General features: G+C 39.9%; 1 protein-coding gene across 1 annotated transcript in view; it reads right to left on the reverse strand.

The window, feature by feature from the left end:
- TMEM267 (transmembrane protein 267) overlaps window positions 1–20,979 on the reverse strand; it is a 54,368-nt gene extending 33,389 nt beyond the window's left edge. Inside the window, exons 1-2 of the mRNA XM_045021192.1 lie at window positions 20,603–20,979; window positions 13,170–13,587 (exon numbers count right to left, since the gene is read on the reverse strand). Of these exons, the coding sequence (XP_044877127.1) occupies window positions 13,252–13,587; window positions 20,603–20,926 (660 nt within the window). The 5' untranslated portion in view covers window positions 20,927–20,979 and the 3' untranslated portion in view covers window positions 13,170–13,251. The remainder of the gene's footprint in view (window positions 1–13,169; window positions 13,588–20,602) is intronic.
- Window positions 20,980–26,159: the final 5,180 nt, after the last annotated feature.

The following is a 26,159-nucleotide window of genomic DNA, read 5'->3' on the forward strand; positions in this document are numbered from 1 at the left end:
ATGCACAGAGAAGCCCCTCAATCAGTGGTGGCACAGAACTCCTCTGGGCTGGGATGGAGAAAGTGAGCTCATCCGGCCCCGGGCTGGGGGGATGGCCGCTCCACCAGCCCTGGACTAAATCAGCTCCTCTGGCCGCACGGGGGTGGAAGAGAAGGAGAGGGGAAAGGGAGGGGAGCCAGCTTCTCCAGCCACAGTGGAGAATTGGGGGGGGAAGAGAGGCAGCTCCTCCGGCATGGGTGGGAGGGGAAAGGCAGTTCCTCTGGCTGAGGCGGGCACAGAAAGTGCCCCTCCAAAAGCAGCCACGTTTTTATTCCTGTGCAAATTGATTGCAAGTCCTATACTTAGATTTCACCAACCAAGTAGCAAGTATGAACATCTCAAGCACTCATTTTTATTTCCTTCCCCCAAAGTTCAAACTGATGGGAGTGTTCACTTGGAGGTCTCTCTTCATAGCTGTGTGGATGTGTGGGAGGGGAGCAATCAAAAGTCTGTACTTTCATGTTTCACTAAGGCTCATTAGCTTTCAATGGGGCCTTCTCGTGTGCAACACCAGCACTTTAAATTAATTAATGCTTCTTTCTTGTTTGGTGAGTTACACAATTACAGTAGTTTAAACTGCAAACACTCAATATAACTTTATACTATGGGATAGAAATAATATAAGTGAGACTACTACACGCAATGTCCTGCAATCATTTCATAAAAACACTAACCACATTCTTATAAACACAATATTTATTTTAACAATGCTAACACACTTGAGCCAAACTGTTTTCCAGCTATGCATTTGTCAATGTTCAGTGAGGCCCAGTGGCCTTGGCATGAGCTGGCACTTGGTATGCCAGTGTCACAGAGGTCAATAAACAGTTTCACATTACTATTTGATATAATGAATGAATACATACTAAGGTAAGACCTGCTATAGGCTGGGATTTAAAACAAAAAAGGCTTGGGTGTTACGATTGGTAATCTACCATCTTTACATGAATACTTTACAGATCTACCTTGTGCTACACACACGTGTCTCCTTTCATCTAATCCTACATTTCAACTTGTCTCTCCAATATCTTCACCTGGATATTTTTGCTGTTAAAATAGAAGTTTAACAAGGCCAAAACTGAAACTCTTACCTTTCTTTCGAAGCCATGTCCACTCTTCCCATTCTTTGTCACTCTTGAATGAGTTACCATCATCCCACTCAAGTCAAAACACAAAATCCATCTTTCATTCTTTCCTCTCCCTTGACACAGACAAGCTGTGTTCAAATTTTGATGTTCCTTCCTGCATAAAATTTGTAACAAACAACATTCTCTATTCACACAACCAGACTGCTTCTCATTATCTGCTGTCTTGACTAGTGTGATTGTCTCCTCTATATCTACAGCCTTCCTATCTCTCACATTGCACCTGCTGTTAGAGAGCTTATTCCTTTACTCTCCCACTTCCCCTGGTCCTTCTCGCATGAACAGAGAGCAACAATACCCGAAGTCCGAAGGTGCAAACAATTCAATGTTTATTGGGGTGAACTTGCAGCAAGCTTAAATCCAAGTTCCTTTTCCCTTACTTTCGAATCCCAACTTACCCCTAATTTATATAGTAATAGTCACAGCTATACCTTAACCAATTATTCTACTAAAATTTACCTAACCAATCCTAACATATTGTAACATGATTAGCTAACCAATTATATCCTACCACCTTAGTTTACACCCAGCAAAATTAATTATACAGCAGACAGAAACAATCACAGAACCAGAGACCATGCAAATAAACATACAAAACAATACAGAAGTGAGGATTTCACAACTACATCTATACAGACATACGGGTTTTCCAGCTGTGTCTATTGATAAGTGAGTTCTTACCAGACAGAAAACTATCAAACTAAATTTCCTTTCACATCTTCTTGGCTCTTCCCTTTCTCTGGAGGTGATAGACGGGATCACCTTCCTAACAGCCCCAGATTGCCTTATTTCAATATGACTAAACAGGGCCTTAGACTGTCACAGTGAGAGAAGGCCCTTACACAGATAGAATCAAAATCAAAATCATTGCCTTTCTTTTATACCTCTGTATAAGTGATAAGAATACACCTAAATTCTTAAAGTATAGGCCTTTGCAGACAGGCTTGAATATCTGTATCCTAACACCCACTCTCTTCCCAGTCTATATAAAATGTAGCTACCAAATTAATCTTTCTTGCTTGTTGTTCTGACCATGTCTACCCCGTTCTGAATCCCTCCACTTTCTACCCAATCTATCCCTAATCTTTTTGTCCCGACTTCCAAGGCCCTTTGTAGCTTTGCCCTTCCCTTGAATTTCCATGCTTGTCCCTTCTTGCATTTCTTCTCTGCTCCACCACCAATGCCAGTTTCAACTGCCACTTAGGCACACCTCAAACAAACAACTTTGGACTTTTTTATTACTCCTTATGCTTGAAATGCCTCCACTACAATTTGTATGAGGGCCTCAAAAATCTCCTTAAGACTCATTGATAGTTTTCTTTTTACAATGCTTACAAGAAATTATTAGTTTGCGGAGAAGCGTCACAAGGTGTCCTGGCCCTGTGAGAAGAAACCGTGGCATCAGATAAGCCCAGGTCTGACGAGTTAATCCACCCCCCGAAAGTACATGTAGTGTAGTTGATGTGTACATAGTCAATTAAAATTAAAATGTATGTATACACAAAGACAACAGATGGAAAGTGATAACTTGAGTGTCAAGCCTCCAAGAAATGCAAGAGGGCTGAGTTGCAATAAGCAAGCACAATCATTACTTTTGTCAAACATCTTTAATGTTCCAATAGTGTTACAAGTAAAATAAAACTGACTTGCAGTACAGTATTCACTCTTATGGTCAATTTAGAGGACTTAAAACCAAAGTTGACAACAGTTAACAGATACCAGTGTAATACTTAAAGAAAATCCTATAATTACAGATTTCCTCCACTTAAAGAATGCAAAAACAGGATTCCGTAAATGCCATTAGGATGGTGATAAAGTGAATGGGAAAAGATGCAATACATTTAAGAGATTGATTCAGCACATTTTAACCTGACAGAACTCTACCTTCATGGTCCCTTACAATATATGCTAACTACTTAGGCTAAACAATCTGTTCAACCTTGCATTTTGCTGAGATGCTGGGAATATTTTACCCAGATCTTAAGAGCTATGTGTAGCTCAAAAGCTGCTCTTTCTCACCAGCAGAAGCTGGCCCAATAAAAGATATTAGCTCATCTACTCTGGCTATGGCTATACTTGCACTTCAAAGTGCTGCCGCGGCAGCGCTTTGAAGCGCTAAGTGTAGTCAAAGCGCCAGCGCTGGGAGAGAGCTCTCCCAGCGCTGTCCGTACTCCACCTCCCTGTGGGGAATAACGTACAGCACTGGGAGCCGCGCTCCCAGCGCTGGGGCTTTGACCACACTGGTGCTTTGCAGCGCCGCAATTTGCAGCGCTGGAGAGGGTGTGTTTTCACACCCTGCTGCAGCGCTGCAAATTTGCAAGTGTAGCCATGGCCTCTGTCTTTCTAAAACTCCCACTGACTGTTTTCAATACAAGTTTTGCCTGAACAAAGGGAGTAAGATCGTGCCCTGAAAACCAAATTCTACTTTCCGCTGCACAGGTGTAAATTCCAAGTAAGGTAATACTAACAGAATAGAATTTGGCTTATGGTGAGTATAATTTACATAAAAAGGAGAATTGTAGGTTGATTCTATTAGCTTCTGTTAAACTGAAGGATCTCTTTGATATATTTATGTAGCTCATAATTTCATTTTTATTTTAGGGAATGATTACAATGCAAATGCACATTTACAAGCTCCAACTGGGGCCGTCACTTAGGATTTATGGGGCTCTATGCACTATTATTAACCTGGTGCCCCTATGCCCGATGGAAGCCCGGGCTCGCATATGTATTTTAGATAAGGGTGGGCTTTTGAAGGCTTAACTTAAAAAACTATACGTCTGAAGATCCAAGCATTTAAGGCTAAAGATGAATACTCAGATTGTGCATCTAAAATCTATGCAAGGATTTTTTAGAGATGTGATTTTATAATCTTCAGCAACACACTAACGAAATATTTTTAAAGTAAATTTTAAACTAAGGTCCTGTAGACTAACATGTTCTGAGTAAATATTATAGTAATGCACAACTGTTTTTGTCAGTAAATTCAGAAACTGACAGGATATAGCTGGGGGTTGACAAATGGCTTCATTACCACTTGAATGGCTCTTTAACAGTTTCAGTGATGTGCTAATAGGTCTGGCAGGCTGAAAGGCTTTTTCCCTCTTAGGGCTTGGCTACACTTACAAATTTGCAGCGCTGCAGCAGGGTGTGAAAACACACCCTCTGCAGCGCTGCAAATTGCGGCGCTACAAAGCGCCAGTGTAGTCAAAGCCCCAGCGCTGGGAGCCGCGCTCCCAGCGCTGTCCGTTATTCTCCACAGGGAGGTGGAGTACGGACAGCGCTGGGAGAGTTTTCTCCCAGCGCTGGCGCTTTGACTACACTTAGCGCTTCAAAGCGCTGCCGCGGCAGCGCTTTGAAATGCAAGTGTAGCCAAAGCCTTAGTACTAGATCCCCTCCAGAGGAAGGCTCACCAGGTTGCAGCAGCCAGCTGTGGTGGGAGCCTGCAGGAAGGGTCAGAACAGGGATAGGAAGAGGTGGGAGGGTAGACACAAGGATCCAAGGGGTGCCCCAAATTTTCAGGTGCCCTATGCAGCCGCATATGCTTAAAGACAGCCTTGGCTCCAACCTTGACAATTTCAACACAAGTAAATTCTCCTTAAAAGTTTTTTAACACATGGTTCCCCTCTCCTCAACTGCTTTTTTGTTTCCAGGTAGGAACATGAAGTGACGATGAAAAAGCTAAAGGGAATGTTATTCCAATAACTGGTGAATGCCTGAGCCTGGATAGTTAACAATATACTTAATTCAATTTAACTCAATACATGAAGACACAGCTTTGGGCAAGGCAATGATCAGTGAACTGTCATAATTTATCACAGATTAATTTAAGGCACAATCAGTATTAAAGTTCTTTAAAGCAAAAATTGTACAGAACTCATAAAAAATATCAATTGCATTTTAAAATAGAGTAGCCATGTAATTTCTGTGGGGATGTGTGTCTTATTTTCTAGTAAGGCTATTGGATAAGTAAAACAATTGTTATGTCCTATTTACACAGTTTTGTTGCATTTTTTTTAAATAGTTGTAAAACTGAATATATATTTAAACAGAAGAGCAAGTTACCAAAATAGAGAAACAGCATATATCCCCCAAAACAGTTTATTTGGAGGGAAATAAATATTTTTGCACTTTAAAAATACAACCAGGAATTTTAGCATTTATGACAACCTGTGATGATTCTTTGTACACTACAGTAACTGTTAGACTAACACCTGGGAAAACCTTAGTGGTACGTATCCCACATTTTAAATTAAGCTACAATTCTGCATTTGCTATACTATTTTCAGTGAATTTAAGACTGGTGCACTCTACACATTTATACCTACTTTTACTGTAAAGAGTGCAGTAAATTTCAAATACATTAATTACGTCACCCACCTTGTCTCTCTAATATTCTGGGACCGACAAGGCTACAACACCACTGCATTCAAATACATTAAGTTACTTAAAGAGTGAAACACTTTCAAATAGTTAATGCAGTCAGAAAGGCCTTTGTCACCATCTGGCTGGACTACTTCACTGCAATCTACCTGCACATAAAGCAGTCAGCCCTCAAGAAATGACAACTAGTACAGAATTGAAGGTGACATCCTGTCTTCTTAACAGCCTGGCATACCACAAACACAAACCTGTCCTCTTCTCTCTACATTGTCTACTCATAGAATACAATGTCATATTCAAGGGATTGATCTTTATCTTCAAAGCTTGCAATGGCCTGAGTCCAAGTTACCTAAAAAGTTGCCTAAAGCTCCAGATGAGAAGCATGATTTGACACTCTTTTCCTCATCAAAACAGATTTGTCTACCACAAAGGAAAAGCCTGTTTGTGCAGGAGATAGATCTTTCTTGGGAACTGGTCCCAGATTGTGAAACAAACTCTTGGTCTAAGAACAACCACAATCCCCATCACTTTCCATGTCCAAGTGAAAGGAGAGCTTTTCTGACTTGACCTTTGCTAATACAAAGAGATAGTGATGTGTACATATAACATTTAATTTTTTTAAAATTCCTTGGGACAGGGAGACTAGAAAGAGCCACATGTGACAGACGATATTTATGTTGCTTAATGCACTTTTGCAGCTGTGAAAACAAGTTCACCATTTTTTAAACATTTAAGATGTCCACAGTTAAACTAAAATGACACTGTTAAGTGATTTCTCTCTCTAGCAGTTTAACACAGAAGAAGAGAATGAGGAGTACTTGTGGCATCTTAGAGATTAACAAATTTATTTGAGCATAAGCTTTCATGAGCTAAAACCCACTTCATCAGATGCATGCAGTGGAAAAGACAGTAGGAAGATATATATACACAGCAGACATGAAAAAAAATGAGTGTTGCCATACTAACTATAATGAGAGTAATCAGTCAAGGTGGGCTATTATCAGCAAGAGAAAAAAAATTATAGGTGATAATCAGGATGGCCCATTTCCAAGAGGAGAGAAGAGGTTATTCACCCCATGCAGTGTGGTTTGTTGAGATGTATCCCACTATGGGTGTTCCACTCTTGGTGCATGTGCCTTGATTGGAGATTTTCATTAGCAGTGTCCATTCAGCGCACTCATGCACCATTGGTATCCTTTTGCCCTGCACTGAGGCTGTATGGGAAAACACTCTCTTAGTTCCTTCTGCACTACTGAATCTCGGAGGAAATTCCAAAGAAGAGGGGAAAGAGGATAGGTACTGGAGCACTTGTAGGAACACACATCTAGAAGAACCACAGTTAGTGCACAGGTGAGTAACCTTCGAGTAGTGTCCCTATGAGTGCTCCACTCTTGGTGACTCCTAAATGTCCCCTCTAGGAGGGGGATTTTGGAATGGAGTCCATCACAGAAGAGAGAACTGCATTGCCAACTGCAGAATCATATCTGGAGACACTGACCAAGGCAGTGTCTAGAGAAGGTATGTAGCGAAGACCATGTAGCGACTCTGCAGATTTCTGAAATGGGAACATTTCTAAGGAAAGCCATATATGTAGATCACGCTCTACTTGAGTGCACCAAAAAGCTGATGGGGATGAAACATCGACAACCTGGTAGGAAACTATAATACACTCAGAAATCCATTTAGAGAGTCACTGGGTAGAAATGGCAGAGCCCTTTGACCTGCCTGCAATTGAAACAAACTGTCTATTGGATTTACAAAATGGCTTAGTTCTCTCCAGATAGAAGGATAATGTCCTCCTCACATCTAGAGTGTGGAGAACAGTCTCTCGGTTAGAAGTATGGAAAGAAAACTGGCAGGTATATCATCTGATTCAGGTGAAATTCAGAAGTTACTTTAGGGAGAAACCTGGGATGTGGCCATAAGGACACCCCTATCCTTGGGGAATATGGACAACACATCTTGGTAAGATTGAGACTTGAGTAGCCTATCCTCGAGTTAAGGGAATATCACAATAGCCTGACAACATAGATAAGCAGCCACTACCGATAGAACCTCCAAGAACATTCTCGGAGCTGAGAACAAGGAGCACACAATACTGAAAATGATCCTGGTCTACTCTAATCGGAGGAATCTCTTGTGAGATGGGTGCATTGCTATATGGAAGTACATGTCCTGGAGATCGAGAGCCAAATAACAATCCCCTGAATCTAGAGATGGAATTATAGCCACCAGGGTCACCATCCTGAAGCTCTGGGATCTCATAAATTTGTTTAGACATCTAGAATTGGTTGCCACACTCCATTCTTCTTTGGTATAAGGAAATAGTTTGAATAGAAAACCTTTCCCCTGTAATGAGCAGGTACCAGTTCTATTGCACCTAACAGAAGAGGAGTTTATTTGCTGCCTTAGCAGGGGCTTGTGAGAGGGGTCCCTGAAGAGGGACAGGGAAGTGGAATGAGGAGGGAGGAAGGAAGGAAAGTAATGAGGATGGTGTAGCCCGACGATATTACTTCCAGCACCCATTCGTCTGAGGTGATACAGTCCCAGGCATGCTGGAAAAGGTAGTGTGTTTCCAAATGGGGGAAGATGAGCAAAACAATGAAACTGGCAGGCTACTGAGGGAGGGAATTCGAACCTTCAACTGTCCCATCAAAACTAATGCTTTGATGATGACACCTGTTATGAAGCCATGTCAGATGGATTATACTGTCTCTTCCTCTGGAACCTGCCTTTCTTCCTGGGGTTCTGCAGGTCTCTGGAATCTGGAGAATTGTACAGGGTGGGATCTTAGTACCATTTGTGATCTGCTGAACTTACATTGGTTTGCAGGAGTACAGATGCCTAACAAGTGTAACGTGACCCTGGAAAATATGTAATGACTTGTCTGTGTTCTCTGAAAACAACTTCCATCCATCAAATGGGAGATCCTTGACTGGGAAGCCAGACAACTGTAGCCAGGAAGCCCTACTCATCACCACCAATAGAATGGGCTTTGGTGTCTGCAGTATTAAGCGCTGCCTGCAGCAATGTTATTCCCAATAACTGTCCTTCAGCAATACTGGCCTCAGATTGTTCCCTTTGATCTAGAGGAAGATGTTCAATAAATGACCCATATTTCATGTAGCTGGTGAAGTCGTACTTCGCCATCAATGCTTAGTAATTTGTAATGAGTAAGTGCAGCATAGCCAATGAGTAGGCCTTCCTTCCCAGGAGGTCCAGGTGTTTTTGGTCTCTGTCATATAGGATGGATTTATAATGGTGATGTTTGCCCCACTTGGTAACCATATCAACGACCGGAGAATTGGGAGGTGAGTGGGAGAAGAGGAATTCAGAGTTCTTGGTGGGGATAGACTATTTCTTGTGGGACCTCTTACAAGTGGGTGTTATGTAGCTGGGGTCTGCCAGATAGCATGTTCCAGTAGAGTCTCATTAATAGAGAACTCTAGAGGGTGTTGGAATGTAGAATGTCCAACAGCCTGTGCTCGGGTTCTCCAACTTCCTCAAGGGGTATCTGCAGAGAGTCTGCCACCCACTTAACAAGGTCCTGGATTGGCTATTGAAGGAAGAGGAGGCATCAGGGCCTCATCTGGCAAAAAGGACTGAGATGGTGGTTTGAAACATGGCTTCTTTGTCCACCCTGGCCTCCTGCTACTCAAATGTTTCCTCTGTTGCTGGGGGGGAAGCAGCTTAGTTCTCCCTGTCATCCCAATGGGATAAGGTCAGGCCCTAGAAAACAGGTGATAATAGGGGTCCCAGCATGGCCATACAGGAGAGGGGGTGGCATCCAGAGTTGTTCTCACCAGGAATGATGAGATCCCAGAGCATCTTCCCTGCCCCTTCGGGAGAAGGGGTTAGGGTCAGGGTGTACTGGAGAACCCTGCACTGAAATGGAAGCAGCAAAGGGTAGGTCATCAACAACATCCTCTTTTTCTAATGGGGGCCTATAGAAAAGGGGGGCAATGGAACTGGGGATGCAAAAAGATCCAGAGACCAAGAGGTTCTTGGTAGCAAAAGATGTTCACTACCTACCAGCAATGGAGACTCTGGTTGAACAGTCACTGCCAAGTCTCTCTAGTATCTGAAGTCCTGTGGTACTCAATGACACTGTTTATCCTTGTCCAATGGTACCAGAAGCTTAAGGTGCTTTGAAGCTGGCATTGAAGAGGTTGGCAGCTTACATGATATTGATACACTTGGTAAGGGCATCGAGAGATGAGTCAGAGTTGACAGTATAGATCTTCTATGTTCGGTGCTGTCCCCAACCAAGGGTGCCAGGGTCTTCCTAGAGCCCTGTTTAGCCTTAGAGCTGTGTTTTCTAACATCCCCCCAGAGGGGCCTTTCCCCTCTTCAGTACTGAGCCTCAAGGAAGACCTTTCCGAGGCTGTAGATCTGGCTGGAGACAGAGGTCTTTTTGAGGGAGAACCCCTGGGAGGGGAACTAGATCTCCTCTTCTGAGAGGATTTGGAAGAAGGGCTCTGAGCATTTCTTCTTGCTAGGAAAATGTTGCACCAAGGTGGATGGGGAACTAGAAACTCCTGGAGACTGATATTCAGAAGGGTCCTGACCTGGTTCCAAAGGAGGGCAGAGGGAACACTTAATCATGAGGAGTTGAAGTTTGACTTGTTAGTTATTCCAAACCCTAGATTTTAGGGCTAGATGGAAGTTGCACTTCTGCGGCATCTATGACTTGCCCAGGCAGTGAATACCTGTCACCAGCTGGGATGGCCTCTTTACACAAGAAGCAGCGTTTAAACCCCAGTGAACCAGGCATGCATCTCACAGAGAGAATTTCCCTGACAGGAACCGAACAAGTCTTCCTAACCAAAAGGAGAGTGTTGTTTTGTTTTGTTTTAAACACTAAGCTAACTACAACTAACAAACCAGTTAACTAAGCTAAAGAGAAGCTCCATAAATGCCAAAGTAGGTGAGAAATAAACATGCTAGCTCCATCTTGAGCTGAGGTGGTTGAGAAGGATCTGAAGGAGAGGTTCACCCACACAGCCTGATATACCCTCAGTGCAGGGCAAAGAATACCAACAGCACATGTGCAGGCCAAGTGGACACTGCTAATGAAAATCTCCAATCAAGGATGTGTTGGGCATGTGTGCACCAAGAGTGGAGCACTCATAGGAACATTACCCAAAGAAGAACCAAACTTTTTTTATAGTTCTAGTCTTAAGGAAAATTGGCAGAAATGTATCTGGTACAAAAATGCTGCGATTACAACCTGAAAATTTAATTATCTTTAAGAATCTTTAGTCCCTCTCCCCCATCAATTTGTGAGAGTTTCATTTCAGTTTTATCATAATAGTCTTTGAGTAAAAATAAGTTATACAGATAATATTGTATTATGAAGCAAGAACAGAAGAAACTTTCCCATATGGATTTTCTTATGCACGGTTTTTAATTACTAAACATTTGGTAGCCTATATTTGTAAATAAACGTTAAGAGGAGAAAACAGACCTTTAGTCTCCGAATAGGGTAGGGATTTTATTTATTGTTTTAATAAGAAAAAAATGGATAAATATCCAATTCCTGCAAAAAAGGCACTATACAATTTGAAATGCTTGTGGTGTTGCATTCTGGGCAGCATTCCTGGGCGGTGGGTAAACCCCAGGCTTGGGGAGGCTAGCCCCCAGCCCCACCCATCCCTTCTGCCTGAGACCCTGCCCACTGGCTCCCAGCCCCACCCCCCAGGCCTGGAGCGCCAAGTGGAGTCCCTGGCTGCAGGCCAGCCCCCATTAGCCCCAGCCTGGGACCCTGGCCACAGGGGAAGAGCCCACCGCAGCACAGCGCCAGGAAGCAGGAGGGGGCCTGGAGGTGGAGCCTGGGCAGGCTGTTTGCGAAAGCTCAGCCTTCCCCTGCCTTTGATACCCAGTGCCCATTGCAGCATTTGTTGCATGTAAAAGGGAAAGATTCACATGCTGTGCAAAACACTCCTAAAGAAGCTTCCTCTTTTCATGCCATACTGCTCCCTCAAATTTTCTTTCCAAGGAGGGTGCTCACTTTAAGACTTTTAGGTTTCATGCTAAGCAGAATAACTACATCAACATTCTTCTCACAAGCCTAATTACCATATTATGCTCAAGTGGTGCTTAGTCTTCTGCTTCTGAGAGAAGATTGGCAGGAAGTAACTCTTCAGAATGGGGTGCAGTATGCACAGCTGCATAGCACAGGAGGTCTATGCAAGCCCCCCATGAGTCAGCAATAGCAGAGGTAAATTTAGAGAGCTCTAACATGCAGAAAATACAGAAGTTGTTCTTTACTGTTTGTTCCTATTATTTTAAACAAATCCAACTCTACAGTTTCTCTTCCATAAAAAACATCATCTCAGGCTAGATCTTCAGATGGTGTAAGTTGGCCTAGCTCCACTGAAGTCACTAACTTACACCAGCCAAGAATCTGGCTCCTTACGCATATAAATAAATTGGAATTTGTTGTTTTAAGAGTTTTTAAGGAAGAGGTTGATGCAAATATTTCACAACTTATAATGCTACCCACTAAAACCTAACACACACAGTTCTATTTTGAGGATTTTCTGAGATATTTCTACAGAATGAAAAAGGTTACTTTGAATAAGCTCATGGTGCACATTCCTGCCGTTTTCATGAATTTGCCATACACAAAGTTGCATTTTACCAGCATAAAATAATAACATTTCAGTATAATGAGGTGCTTTTGTTTTTAAGTAGAGGAACAATATTATATTTAGTAGAAGCTGCTGCAGCTAAAAAAGCTTCACAGTAACAGGTAATAGATACAGTAGTAAACTCTTAATACAATAGCTATATTTCTGGAGTCATTTCAGTTTTCTTAGGATTTAAACTGAAAATTCTTTAAAGCTTATATTTTCCTGCAGCAAATAAGCCTTTAACACAATTGTTTAAATATTAGATAAAATTATTAATATTTATTAGTATTAAATAATGCAAACCTTCTGTAATTTCACAGACACAATACTCCTAAACTAATTGTTTTCCCTTTTCTAACCAAAAATCTCAGATAAGAGTTTTTTGGAAATTGATTATCAGGCAACTATGCAAGAGAAGTGCTTGGAATACATTTTACTAAATAGCAGTCACTGTTCAAACTTAAGTGTTCCCAAGACAATCAGTAGCATATCCTGAAAAAACAAACAGCATTATTTTTCCAGCCAGTTGAGTACAAGAAGTTAGACTCAAATGGGGTAAACTAACAAGTTACAAAAAACAGCTGTTAGATATTTCTCAGAAGGGGTATACAGCACTGAATTCTAATACTTAGCACTTTTGTAGTGCTTTGCATCTTCAAAGTGCTGTGCAAATGTTAATTATAGGAAAAAAGTGGGTGCTCAAAGGGAGAACATATTTCCCAGAGTGGAGGGTGACCAGAGGAATGGCACTACTATAGCAGAGATAATAGTAGGAAGAGGAAATTTAAATATTTAGGAATGACTGAATTTTATATATTAAATTAGCTATTACAGAACTGACATTGAAGACTACAGATGTCATGAAGAGGACGCCTAGAAATTATATCAACACCATTCAGACAACAGATTTCTGTAGCCACAAATAATTGATTCTGGAATTATAAATGGCTCGGTGGCTTCAAATTACCTAATTTAGAAATCATGAGGAATGCACAGGGATCAACTTCACTGTAAGCTTCAAAACAAGTGACTTCCAAGGACTATCATCCTTAGACATCAATGTGAATTCCATGTTTTATAGACATTAGTTCTCCGGTCCCTGTTAAATACATAAGAAATGAACACAGATGAGGTAAAGATGCTGTGATTGCCACATAAAACCAGTATGGCAAGGGAGCAGTTTTTCCAAATGGACAGATCCAGAGGCCATGACGAATTCCATCACGGACATGGTGAGAAGTCCAGGATATACACAACATCCAGGGAAGAAAGCACCATGAGTCCTTAAGCCTGAAAAGGTGCATAATAAACTTTAATGTCACAGCCACAACAGGAATCACAGTAGAACAATGAAGAAGTGGTCTTTGTGGAAGAGTCAGAGCAGCCTGTGGAAAGGAAAAAAATACAGTTGGCAATCAACACCATCATGACAAGGTAAAAATGCTTCTCGGATGTTTACAGATGAAATATAAAGTGAACAAAAACCATTTGCTTCCCATAGAAGTGCAAATACAAACTGTTTTCACTATTATCTTTATTCATTTCTCCCTCTCAGGATTTGAGCCAACTGTTCTTATCTAGTATGCTGCTGCGGTGAAATTCAATATACAGCATATAAAACAATTAACAGGAAATACACAACTGTACAATATACTATTGTCAAAAAAACCAAAACGCATCTTGTATAAAACTAAATTTACTGTGCTGAAATACATTAATTTGTCAATATTAGATATACCTTATTTAATCATAGAGGTAATTTCTAACAAAACAAAATGAACAAAATCCAATTAAAAACACCCACCAGCTCATTTTGGCTGTCTTCTTGGCTCAGTATTCCTTGTTTATGGACAAAGAACATTTTCAAATGCTAAAAGTTGTTTATGTATATAGTTAAGATCAACATGAAAATTTTTAAGATCAATTGTTGGTTAATAACCATTACACTGAACTTGCTTAATATTAACTCAATTCAACAACAAGATGATATTGGCTTCTGTTGAGGTATTTATCAAGATAGAATAATAAAAGTGTGAGATTTTGCTTAAGGTGAGATCAAATGGACTATTTGTCACAAGAGGATCAATAAATGTTCACCATGTATATATGTATTGGGGAAGACATTGCAAATGTGCCTATTAGAAATACCTAGAACTTTCTCCATTATGTGTGCAGCCATACATTTCTTTAGAATAGCAATTTTTTCAACTAATATTCTAAAAGGGAAAGAAAAACAGCAGTTCAAAAGAACTACTGATCTCTCAGGCAATCTTCATTGAATAGCTTGCAACATGAATTCAGGTAGAACTTATTAACAAGGCAGGATGTGTTCACTCTAATGAAATGCCTTGTATATAACCCTTCTGCATTCCTGAAGAGGATTTTGGAGCAACTAAAGAAGAAACTACCCACAGAGAATCTTTCCCAGGTTTTACATAGCGCTCACTGTATGCTAGGATAGGACTTTGGGAGTTAATCATTGCTTTGTAACTATCCTTGTAGGTTAAAACATGATCAATAAAGCTAACACATATGTACACTTCAATACAGAATCTCCGTACTTTGATTTAAGGAGCTCTCAAAAATCTATTAATTTTGGTAATTGTTTTTATAGAATGTAATCGCACACAAAAGTCCTAGATGGGCACTCAACAAATTTAAATAGAAATTAAAAACATAATACTATACTAGACCTCAGAGCAAGTTAAAAATATAGAAACGTTGTCTTGTCATATGACTGTCAGCCCTTCAATAGCAAGAATGTTCTTTTTCTGTATAACAAATGGTAGTGGCAAGGTTCCAAAGAACTGGCCCCTCAGTCCACATGCAGACAGACCACTAGCAAAAGCTGATCAGTTATCATAGAATCATAGAAGATTAGGGTTGGAAGAGACCTCAGGAGGTTATCTAGTCCAACCCCCTGCTCAAAGCAGGACCAACACCAACTAAATCATCCCAGCCAGGGCTCTGTCAAGCTGGGCCTTAAAAACCTCTAAAGATAGAGATTCCACTACCTCCTCAGGTAACCTATTCCAGTGCTTCACCACCCTCCTAGTGAAATAGTGTTTCCTAATATCCAACCTAGATCTCCCGCACAGCAACTTGAGACCACTGCTCCTTGTTCTGTCATCCGCCACTATCGAGAACAGCTGAACTCCATCCTTTTTGGAACTCCCCTTCAGGGAGTTGAAGGCTGCTATCAAATCCCCCCTCACTCTTCTCTTCTGCAGACTAAACCAGCCCAGTTCCCTCAGCCTCTCCTCGTAAGTCATGTGCCCCAGCCCCCTGATCATTTTCATTGCCTTCCACTGGACTCTCTCCAATTTGTCCAAGTCCATTCTGTAGTGGGGGGCCCAAAACTGGACGTAATACTCCAGATGTGGCCTCACCAGTGCCAAATAGACGGGAATAATCACTTCCCTTGATCCGCTGGCAATGCTCCTATCAAGTTATTTAGTGCTTTGTGTTGATCAAGAAAGAGTAGGCTGTACTGTGTGATCTCCTCAACATGACCAGCTTCCTATAGAAGAAGCTTGCATATGCAGGCATCAGCAGAAAAGGATATAGGGTTAAACAATAGAATACCAATTGAAATTAAATATTTTTCTACATTTTCAAATATATTGGATTTAAATTATAACAGAATACAAAATGTACAGTGCTCACTTTATTATTTTTTAAATTTTTAATACAAATATACAATACAAATATTTACACTGTAAATATGCTAAACAAAAGAAATAGTATTTTTCAATTCATCTCATACAAGTACTGTAGTGCAATCTCTTTATCTTGAAAGTGCAACTTACAAATGTAGGGTTTTTTTTGTTACATAACTGCACTCAAAAACAAAACAATGTAAAACTTTAGAGCCTATAAGTCCACTCAGTCCTACTTTTTGTTCAGACAATCACTGAGACAAACAAGTTTGTTTACATTTACGGGAGATAGGCTGCCTGGTTCTTATATACAATGTCATCTGAAAGCGAGAACAGCCATTTGCATGGTACTTTTGTAGCTGGCATTGCAAGGTATTTACGTGCCAGATATGCTAAACATTCGTATGCCCCTTCATGCTTCGCCCACCATTCCAAAGGACATGCTTCTATGCTGATGGGGGGAGAACTGTATGTCTCCTGCTTTGTTTTACATGAATTCTGCTATATATTTCATGTTATAACAGTCTCGGATGATGACCCAGCACTTTCACTGCAGATTTGACAACACACAAAGAAGGTACCAATGTGAGATTTCTAAAGATAGCTACAGCACTCAACCCAAGGTTTAAGAATCTGAAATGCTTTCCAAAATCTGAGAGGGACGAGGTGTGGAGCATGCTTTCAGAAGTCTTAAAAAAGCAACGCTCCAATGCAGAAACTATAGAACCTGAACAACCAAAAAAGAAAATCAACCTTCTGCTGGTGGCATCTGACTCAGATAATGAAAGTGAACATGCATTGGTTCACACTGCTTTGCATCGTTATTGAGCAGAACCCATCATCAGCATGGACGCATGTCTTCTGGAATGGTGGTTGAAGCACGAAGGGACATATGAATCTTTAGTGCATCTGGCACGTAAATATCTTGCGATGCCAGCTACAACAGTGCCATCGAACGCCTGTTATCACTTTCAGGTGACACTGTAAACAAGAAGCAGGCAGCACTATCTCCTGCAAACATAAACAAACTTGTCTGTCCGAACAATTGGCTGAACAAGAAGTATGACTGAGTGGACATGTAGGCTCTAAAGTTTGTCATTGTTTTATTTTAGAATGCAGGTTTTTTTGTACATAATTCTACATTTGTAAGTTCAACTTTCATGATAAAGAGATTGCACTATAGTACTTGTATTAGGTGAATTGAAAAATATTTCTTTTGTTCTGTACAAAGCAAATATTTGTAATAAAAAATAAATATAAAGTGAGCATTGTACACTGTATTCTGTGTTGTAACTGAAATCAATATATTTGAATATGTAGAAAACATCTAAAAATATTTAAATAAATGGTATCCTATTACTGTTTAATCGTGATTTTTAAAAAAAAAAATCGCTGGACAGCCCTAGAAAAAATAAAAATTTATTTCATATAATTGTTATAGTCTGGGCTAAATCTTGTTGAAATTGGTGGTGTAGCAGCCACCTTTCATTCATAGATAAGTGTAAAGAGCCACTGATCTCATTTATGAAATCAGGTAGCTGAAACTACAGGAGCATCACCCAAAACACAGGCACATGGCAAAGTCTGTGCAGAAGCTGAATCGTATGGCGCAAGGGATTTCCCTGGGGTCTGATACAGTGAATGCAGGGGATTGACTGGTGGAGCTGGGTGAGAGCATGACAGAGAAATACACAAAGACACAGAGAAGGAGCAGAAAGCCAAGGAGACATCCATAACAAGCACCGGGAGCACAGCCCTGAGAAAAAGCCTACAGAGAATACTTTTTGGATACAGTAGAGAATGTGCTTTTAGAATACAGTGGTGGCTGAAACTAGGCTTTGAACTGTAAGTATAGAAACTCTTTTCTGATTTCTATTGTGTTCAGTGAAACAGGACTTGGTATATTCTTTGTAAATGAACAGAACTGCATCCAAGAAATATCTGATTCCATCAATAATTTCTCTTCCTAACAGTAACTTGAGAGATCCTGAATTTTGGAAACTGCTCTCAAGTCAAAAAAGGGATAGTAATGCTACACAGAATTGATCCATTCCGAAATGAAAAAAATCATGTTTGTAATTTTTGTTGATTCAAATCTTTAGTGTAAAAGGATCTCATACCCAAGTGTGGGCTTATTCCAAGTGCTGACATCAGTGTTAAAAGTAAAGGATATTCCATTATAAGAATTCCTGTCCTTCATATGAAATGTTAAACTGAGCAGCTATCCATCAATAGGTACTCTTGACAGTCACAACTATCCAAGGCATGTTTCAATAGTGGTAAATGATAAACCTACTGAGCAAAATTCTCCATGACTAATCTATTTATCTGCAGTTAATATATTATCAATACTTAACTCATTACTCTGACTTATCTAGAGAATGAAATGTGCCACTTAAAGCAAAATTTTGTAACAAGAATGAGTAAAACGTTTTCTTAGATACTTTTAGGTACTTCAGGAATGCCCACTTCTAATAGTGAAGAAAATACATTATTATGCTACAGCTGAAGTTAATGGTAAAGTGCCCACTGACTTCCAGTGTATGATTAGATCCTAGAGATTTATGTTGAAGAAAGAAATTAACAACATGACATCTGACCAGTGTCAGAGGATGTTATTCTTTATTCCTTTCTTCATTAGTGGAGGTACTTTTCATTACTCAAATCTTGAGGTGAAAAGTCTCAATATAGCTCCTCTATACTGTAGCTAATGAAAGAATTGTTCTTGTCACAATCCTTTCATAAGCATACTGTTTTTCATTAACTATTGTAATACTGGGTGTTGAATTTTCATAATATATAATGACTGTCACAGTTGGAATGTGAAAAAAACAAATACTCTTTTACTAGACTACAAACTAACAGCAAGGACATTTAAAAATAAATAAAGTATAATCATTCACAAAAGTAGGTTCAAGCAGAGTACTGTAGTTGTAAACAGGAATGATAGCACAAGCTAGAGTATTGTACATGCAAATATTATCCTTTCTGCACTGACATATACTATTGGTGAAAAGAACAGGAGTACTTGTGGTACCTTAGAGACTAACATATGCTCAAATAAATTTGTTAGTCTCTAAGGTGCCACTCCCGATCTTTTTGCGGATACGGATTAACACTGCTGCTACTCTGAAACATGTCACTACTGGTGAAGTCTGCCATCTACTGGAAATAGTTAAGAAAAGGCTTATTTACAGAATATTCCTGTTTGAGAAAAAAAGCTCAGGATAGCAAATAGATTCTTAAAAAAAACCAAAACCAAACAAACAAAAAACCTAGGTTTTTAAAACAATTAGTATTTAGTGATTTACATATACAAAGCAGGTTTTAAAAAATAAGTGGATGTACAGATGACAAGTGTTCATTAAAATAAGATCTAAAATAAATTCTATTTAAACTGTTTGACTAGATTTCAGGTTGTCCAAATCCCAGTTTCAAATAATGAGTTAAGTGTCCTCTGACAATTTTGTGGTTTTACAATATTTTTCTATTTAAAAATCAAAAGTGTTCTGCCTTTTCTGTGATATTAAAGTCCCACACAAACATACGGGGAAACTGACCATCCAAAGAGTACAGTCAAATGCACAAAGTACACAAACTGAAAAAATTGAGAATTTCCCTCTCTAATCTTTCATTTATAACAATTGAAGGTGTATCTTGCAACAATAGGAGGTAAAACATTTTCAAGCACAAGTATGATTTTAAAATCTGTTACAAATAATAGTGCCTTTTACACAAAAAGTTCCTTACAAATTTAATTTAGAAAATTCCATTTTCCCAAGTTGAAACATTTGTATATTGTTCTTTACTTTCTATTAGATTTAACTAACGTGTTACATAGAACACTCAAATCTGGTTCTCTCCAACAAGAATGGCACAAGAACTTTGTTCTGACAGAAACAGCCCTGAAAAAAGATCACTATCTACTATACATATACATTCCTTAATATTGGTGTCATATTTACTCCTCTTATTAATCCAAAGAAAATCAATCTAGTGTCAAATCCTTCTTGAGTACCCCCTAATGGTAGTTGGCTACAAACATCAAATTGTTGATTAAGAGTGAGATTTTTCAAATGCTGGTCTCCATTTTTCCGCCACAATTTCAAGCACAAATAATTGCAACATACAAGTGACTTTAAATGTTGCCTACAAATAGCTAAAATTACGCCTGTAATTATTTACCACCACCACCACCACCACCTCCTTCTGCAGGTGCAAAACAGAGCCCTAGCTAAGCTTAATTTTCAATCTGTCAATGCCTAATCTTATTTAAACTAAATAACAGTTGGACGTTCTGTCATCTGGCTGCTTTTACTACTTATTCTAAAAGAAAAAAAGGGACAATCCCATTTAAATAGACACAAAGTGTATGAAGCTGCACACAAGTGTAACTTGGCTAACAAAGCAAGTGATATACAAATGTTAGGAACTATATGCATAGAATCTCTAGAACTTAAATATCTACATCTAATACCACACATTTTTTAAAAGAGAAAAAAATGCCATGTTGGGCTTTTATACTTTAAATTGCAGTGAGATGTAAATGAATTTTTACACATAAAATATAGCTTTTTATATAAGTTTTAAAAGCATTTAAATGTAACCAATTAAATACATCAAGGCAATGAGACCTCTGACTGCAAACTTTAGGCTCCAAGAGCTGATATAGTGTTTAGAAGTAGGTGGAAATGCAAAAATAATTAAGAAAATAAAGTGAACTTTGATCTACTTTGCTTACCTGTAATGAAAGGGAGCGAGCTAGAAAAAAATGGTCGACATCAATGACAGAAGAGAGGAAACCAGCTAAAATGACTTCACTAAAGTCACTCTTCTTCCTGAGCCCAATCACTATCACCCAGGACCATATTCCCACCACACCATGCACTGCATTATCAGAGAGAGCTCGGAGCCAGTCGTGTTGCTGAATGAAAGAGAACTGCAGAAGTCGGTCTGCTATGAAGCAGAATATTCCCAATCCTAAACTGGAAATAACTGAAGCTGTGCTGAAAGTTTGGAGAAGAGCATGAGCCTTTTCAGTCTCAGATGCCATAGCAAATAACATGTCACTGTACACAAGATACCATCAGGATACACGCAGCCCATTGTCCTTTTAATCTTCAGTCATTCTGTAAATTATCAAAGAGAAAAGTCTTAATGAAGAAGTGTCAGCTAGCACTAAATACTTGTTAAACTCAACTCTATCTGAAGCTGTAATAAAACATATCCTAATAGAAAATTCATTGCACAAAATCTAAGATTCTTCAGAAATATTAAATACAATTAACTTAATTCATTGACCCAAACAGTATGGCTCCTAATCACAATTTTTGTGCTGTTTTAATGAGAATAAACAAACACTTTAGTACACTCATGCTTTGACTCTATCTTTTGACATTTCCAATTTCATAAAACAAAATGAGAGGATTTTCCTGCAACATTCAGGACAGATAGCATCATGAAGCCAATATAGTTCAGTCAAAGAGAACTGAGAAGAACTTTACTCCTTTTAGAGGAAATCTAAATATGCTGCTCTAATTAGCACTCAGCAGCAACCTCTACTGCTGTTTCCAGCACATTCCCTCAATCTAACAACCAGGGCTCTATGTATTTTGCCGCCCCAAGCACGGCAGTCAGGCAGCTTTCAGCGGCATACCTGCGGGAGGTCTGCCAGTCCTGTGCCTTCAGCGTACCTGCTGCCGAATTGCCGCCGAAACTGCGGGACCGACGGACCTCCCGCAGGCATCCCGCCGAAGGCAGCCCGACTGCCGCCCTCATGGCGACCGGCAGGCTGCTCCCCGCGGCTTGCCGCTCCAGGCATGCGCTTGGTGCGCTGGTGCCTGGAGCCGCCCCTGCTATCAACAGTCACCTTCGCAGTTCTTGAGAATGCTGGGCTAACCCAAGTAATTCTACTTTTCACGTTGAACGATAGGATCAAAAATTCGTAAAAGAGAAATCATATTATTAGTGACAATTGCTTTCTATCATTTAGAAAAATTCTTTATCAAATTATTTACACTTTGAAGTTGTTGCAAAGCTGTCTGCTGCAAGGGTACTGCACCTTGGGAACAACTAAATCTCCTTAATGACTCATTAAAACAACATCTCAAAACCACATACAATAATTAGATCCTGTTAGCACAGGATGGAATATAACATTAAACAAATAGTAATATGAAGAACGCTCCCTACCTTACGTAGCTGGTGAAATTTGTTCTATTCCCTAGCTCTGTTGTATTCAAAACTGAAAAACTGCCTCTCCCAACACAATCTCTGTTCCTCTCCACTGGCCGCCTTGCCAGCGGCTCATTCAGCTCACCGCCTTGCCAGCAGTTCGTTCACCGGCCGACTGTCAGTCACCTTCTTCTGCCTCCTGATTCTCTGCTGTGACCTCTGCTCACCAGTCTTAGGCTTTGGCTACACTTACACTTCAAAGTGCTGCCGCGGCAGCGCTTTGAAGCGCTAAGTGTAGTCAAAGCGCCAGCGCTGGGAGAAAGCTCTCCGAGCGCTGTCCGTACTCCACCTCCCTGTGGGGAATAACGTACAGTGCTGGGAGCCGCACTCCCAGCGCTGGGGCTTTGACCACACTGGCGCTTTGCAGCGCCGCAATTTGCAGCGCTGGAGAGGGTGTGTTTTCACACCTTGCTGCAGCGCTGCAAATTTGTAAGTGTAGCCAAGCCCCTAGTGATTGTCAGCTCTTTGCAGGCTGGGCAGAAACACTGCCCCACCAGAGGTGATTTCAGCTCTCATTTAAGCACTTTGACATAAAGGCTCCTAATGAAGCCTACTTAGCTCTATTTTTGAACAGTGGGGAGGAACAGACCAGGGACCTTTAGGAAGAGTTCACACCTCCTGGCTGGGACACTTGTCCCCATCCCTCTTACTTTCACAGGGAGAAGTCGGTCTGCTATGAAGCAGAATATTCCCAATCCTAAACTGGAAATAACTGAAGCTGTGCTGAAAGTTTGGAGAAGAGCATGAGCCTTTTCAGTCTCAGATGCCATAGCAAATAACATGTCACTGTACACAAGATACCATCAGGATACACGCAGCCCATTGTCCTTTTAATCTTCAGTCATTCTGTAAATTATCAAAGAGAAAAGTCTTAATGAAGAAGTGTCAGCTAGCACTAAATACTTGTTAAACTCAACTCTATCTAACAAATTTATTGAAGCATGAGCTTTCGTGAGCTACAGCTCACTTCTTCGGATGCATAGAATGGAACACACAGACTTTACCATTCTGAATTCTGATATGCATTACAGTATAGTGGGCCACCTGCCTGTGGACATTTAGGGGCTCTTCAGGTTACACACCTCCACCACCATACTAAGGAACTATAAATCAAGGCTCCAACAAAAAAACCTCAGACTTACTTTTATTTTTTTCCTGCAAAAGACACTACTTCTGACACATAAGAATCAAACCTAACTACAAAAACACCTAGCAATTCAGAATGGTAAAGTCTGAATTCTATGCATCCGAAGAAGTGAGCTGTAGCTCACGAAAGCTCATGCTTCAATAAATTTGTTAGTCTTTAAGGTGCCACAAGTACTCCTGTTCTTTTTGCGGATACAGACTAACACGGCTGCTACTCTGAAACCTGTCAACTCTATCTGAAGCTGTAATAAAACATATCCTAATAGAAAATTCATTGCACAAAATCTAAGATTCTTCAGAAATATTAAATACAATTAACTTAATTCATTGGCAGGCTGGCATTTGAGCCCCTGGTTTACAAATTCCTTTCAGCTGAGGGTGACCCCTCAATCAGGACACGCTCAGCACAGTTCTGCTCCTCTTTTGTCATACAATGAAGACAACATTGATAATAACATTTCACTACCCCTGCATGCCATACTAAAGTGATCTGTAACCCAACACCAGCCAAAGCAGATCACTTGGAGCTACACAACTCCTATCTGCTAGATACCTATGCAGAGTAGTGTTCATGTAAATACAGTTTGCTCCTGAAGTCTCTCCCCGTCCCGAAGTAGCTATCAGGGGAGAGTTCATTCAGACCCTGCTTATATATCTAAATGTACTTTCATTGTCCTCTGCCTGTAATCAAGCCAGACAGAATCCATATTTCTTTGTCTAGGGCAGGATGAGTTTATGCACTGCCTCCCAAATGCATTTTAAGAACATATTTCCAGGACACATGCATAACTCTTTGTACTCAACATGTACATACATCACACAATCATTTTTGGAACCAGCATGTCACCTGTTTACATATGATACCTCACATGATACCTTTTAAGTACACAGTATGATGCATATGTTGGGTGTAGTGAGTGTGTCAAGCCTGATATGCATTACAGTATAGTGGGCCACCTGCCTGTGGACATTTAGGGGCTCTTCAGGTTACACACCTCCACCACCATACTAAGGAACTATAAATCAAGGCTCCAACAAAAAAACCTCAGACTTACTTTTATTTTTTTCCTGCAAAAGACACTACTTCTGACACATAAGAATCAAACCTAACTACAAAAACACCTAGCAATTCAGAATGGTAAAGTCTGAAAGAACACATCTAACCCTCTGCTTTTAAGGAACTAAAGGCCAAAATCATAGACCAGGGAAAAATGCCACCTTAAATTTAACATCTACTAGAAAATCCCATTAAAGACTACCCACTCCACCCCCACAGCAACACAAAAAAGCAAAGAAAACCTCCAGAAACTGAAAACTTGCTGTCCATAACATATAAACTGAGATTCTGAACCATACCACTACGCACATGCAGCTTAACCTAACCCTCCACTGACAAAGAACTAGAGATGCTCTCAGCCAAGCAACAGAGGCATCTGTGTTGGCAGCATCAATATTAGTAAACAATTCTGTAGAAGCCTCACATCTTTACACTACACACTTATTAACATACATATAAAAACATAAGACAAGGAGAGAAACTAAGTACTTTAAAAAAAAAAAGTTGAGTCAATACAGAACCTCATATTTAAACTACTACAAAATGGAATTAGTGTGAAAGCATTTGATACAATTAAAATAAACATAACAATCCAACTGAGAGATAAAAGATATGCAAAAAGAAGTCTTCAAGCAAGAATGATGAGTAAGGCAGGGATGCTGCCTCAGACTTACCCTATTCAACATTTACATGAGTGACCTAGCTGTTCTGTTAAAACAGCCTGTTCTTGCAGGACCACCACCGAACAAGACAAAAATAACTGCTGTCTCCAGATGATGTAGACTTTCTTTGCTACAGAACCCCCACAGGACATATCACTGCTCTAAGTATTAGATAATAAATATCAAATGAAATCTGGGCCTCCCTTCCAAGTGGTTATTGCAAACACAGCAAAGGGAATAAAACCCTAGTTGAAATCCTATAACTGAAGATATACAAACAAGTATTATGTGTACAAAGGTATTATCCCAAAAGTGGTTGAGAACATGCAGCTATAGACTCACAAAAATATAGATTAGAATTAAGATTATGCTAATGTACCAAAAAGGACACACTTCTGGTAACATGTCAATGAAAGCAACATACACTCTATCCATCATAGCATTAGAGTACCAGAAAACCCCATTTCACATAGTGGGAATATCAAGTTGGGGTAGGGAGGTGATATTATCTCCGAATATGGTACTGAAGAGATCACTACTGGAATACTGCCTCAGTTTTGGTGTCCACACTTTAAAAAAGGATACTGAAAAACTGGAGCGGTTTCAAAGAAGAGCTACAATAATGATTAGAGGGCTTGCAAAATACATTACTTAATGATCTCAATCTAGTTATTGTGTGAAAAGAAGATTTAGACCAGATCTACAATTAAAAATTTGGTCGGTGTAGTAATATCAGTTATGGATATCATTTTTATGACATATTTATACTGGCCAAAGCCTTATTCTAGATGCAGTTATACCAGCAAAGAATTGTTTTTGCCAGTTTAGCTTATTTTATTCAGGAAACTGGTATAAGATATACCCACACTCTTCTGCTGGTATAAACTGTTTCTGCACTAGCAGGGTTTGCTAGCTATAGTGTCAAAACTTTGCCAGTGTAGCACAGCTGCCTCGATCCCAGTCTATAAGTACGTCATGTAATGGCAGACAGCTGAAAAGTGACAAGTTCTTAAAGTGCTTATATACCAATGTTAGAAGTCTAAACAACAAGATAGGTGAACTAGAGTGCCTCATATTAAATGAGGATATTGATATAATAGGCATCACAGAAACTTGGCGGAATGAGGATAATCAATGGGACCCAGTAATACCAGGGTACAAAATATATCAGAAGAACAGAACAGGTCATGCTGGTGGGG

Source organism: Mauremys mutica, chromosome 6 (genome assembly GCF_020497125.1).
Source record: "Mauremys mutica isolate MM-2020 ecotype Southern chromosome 6, ASM2049712v1, whole genome shotgun sequence".
NCBI classification, from domain to species: Eukaryota; Metazoa; Chordata; order Testudines; family Geoemydidae; genus Mauremys; species Mauremys mutica.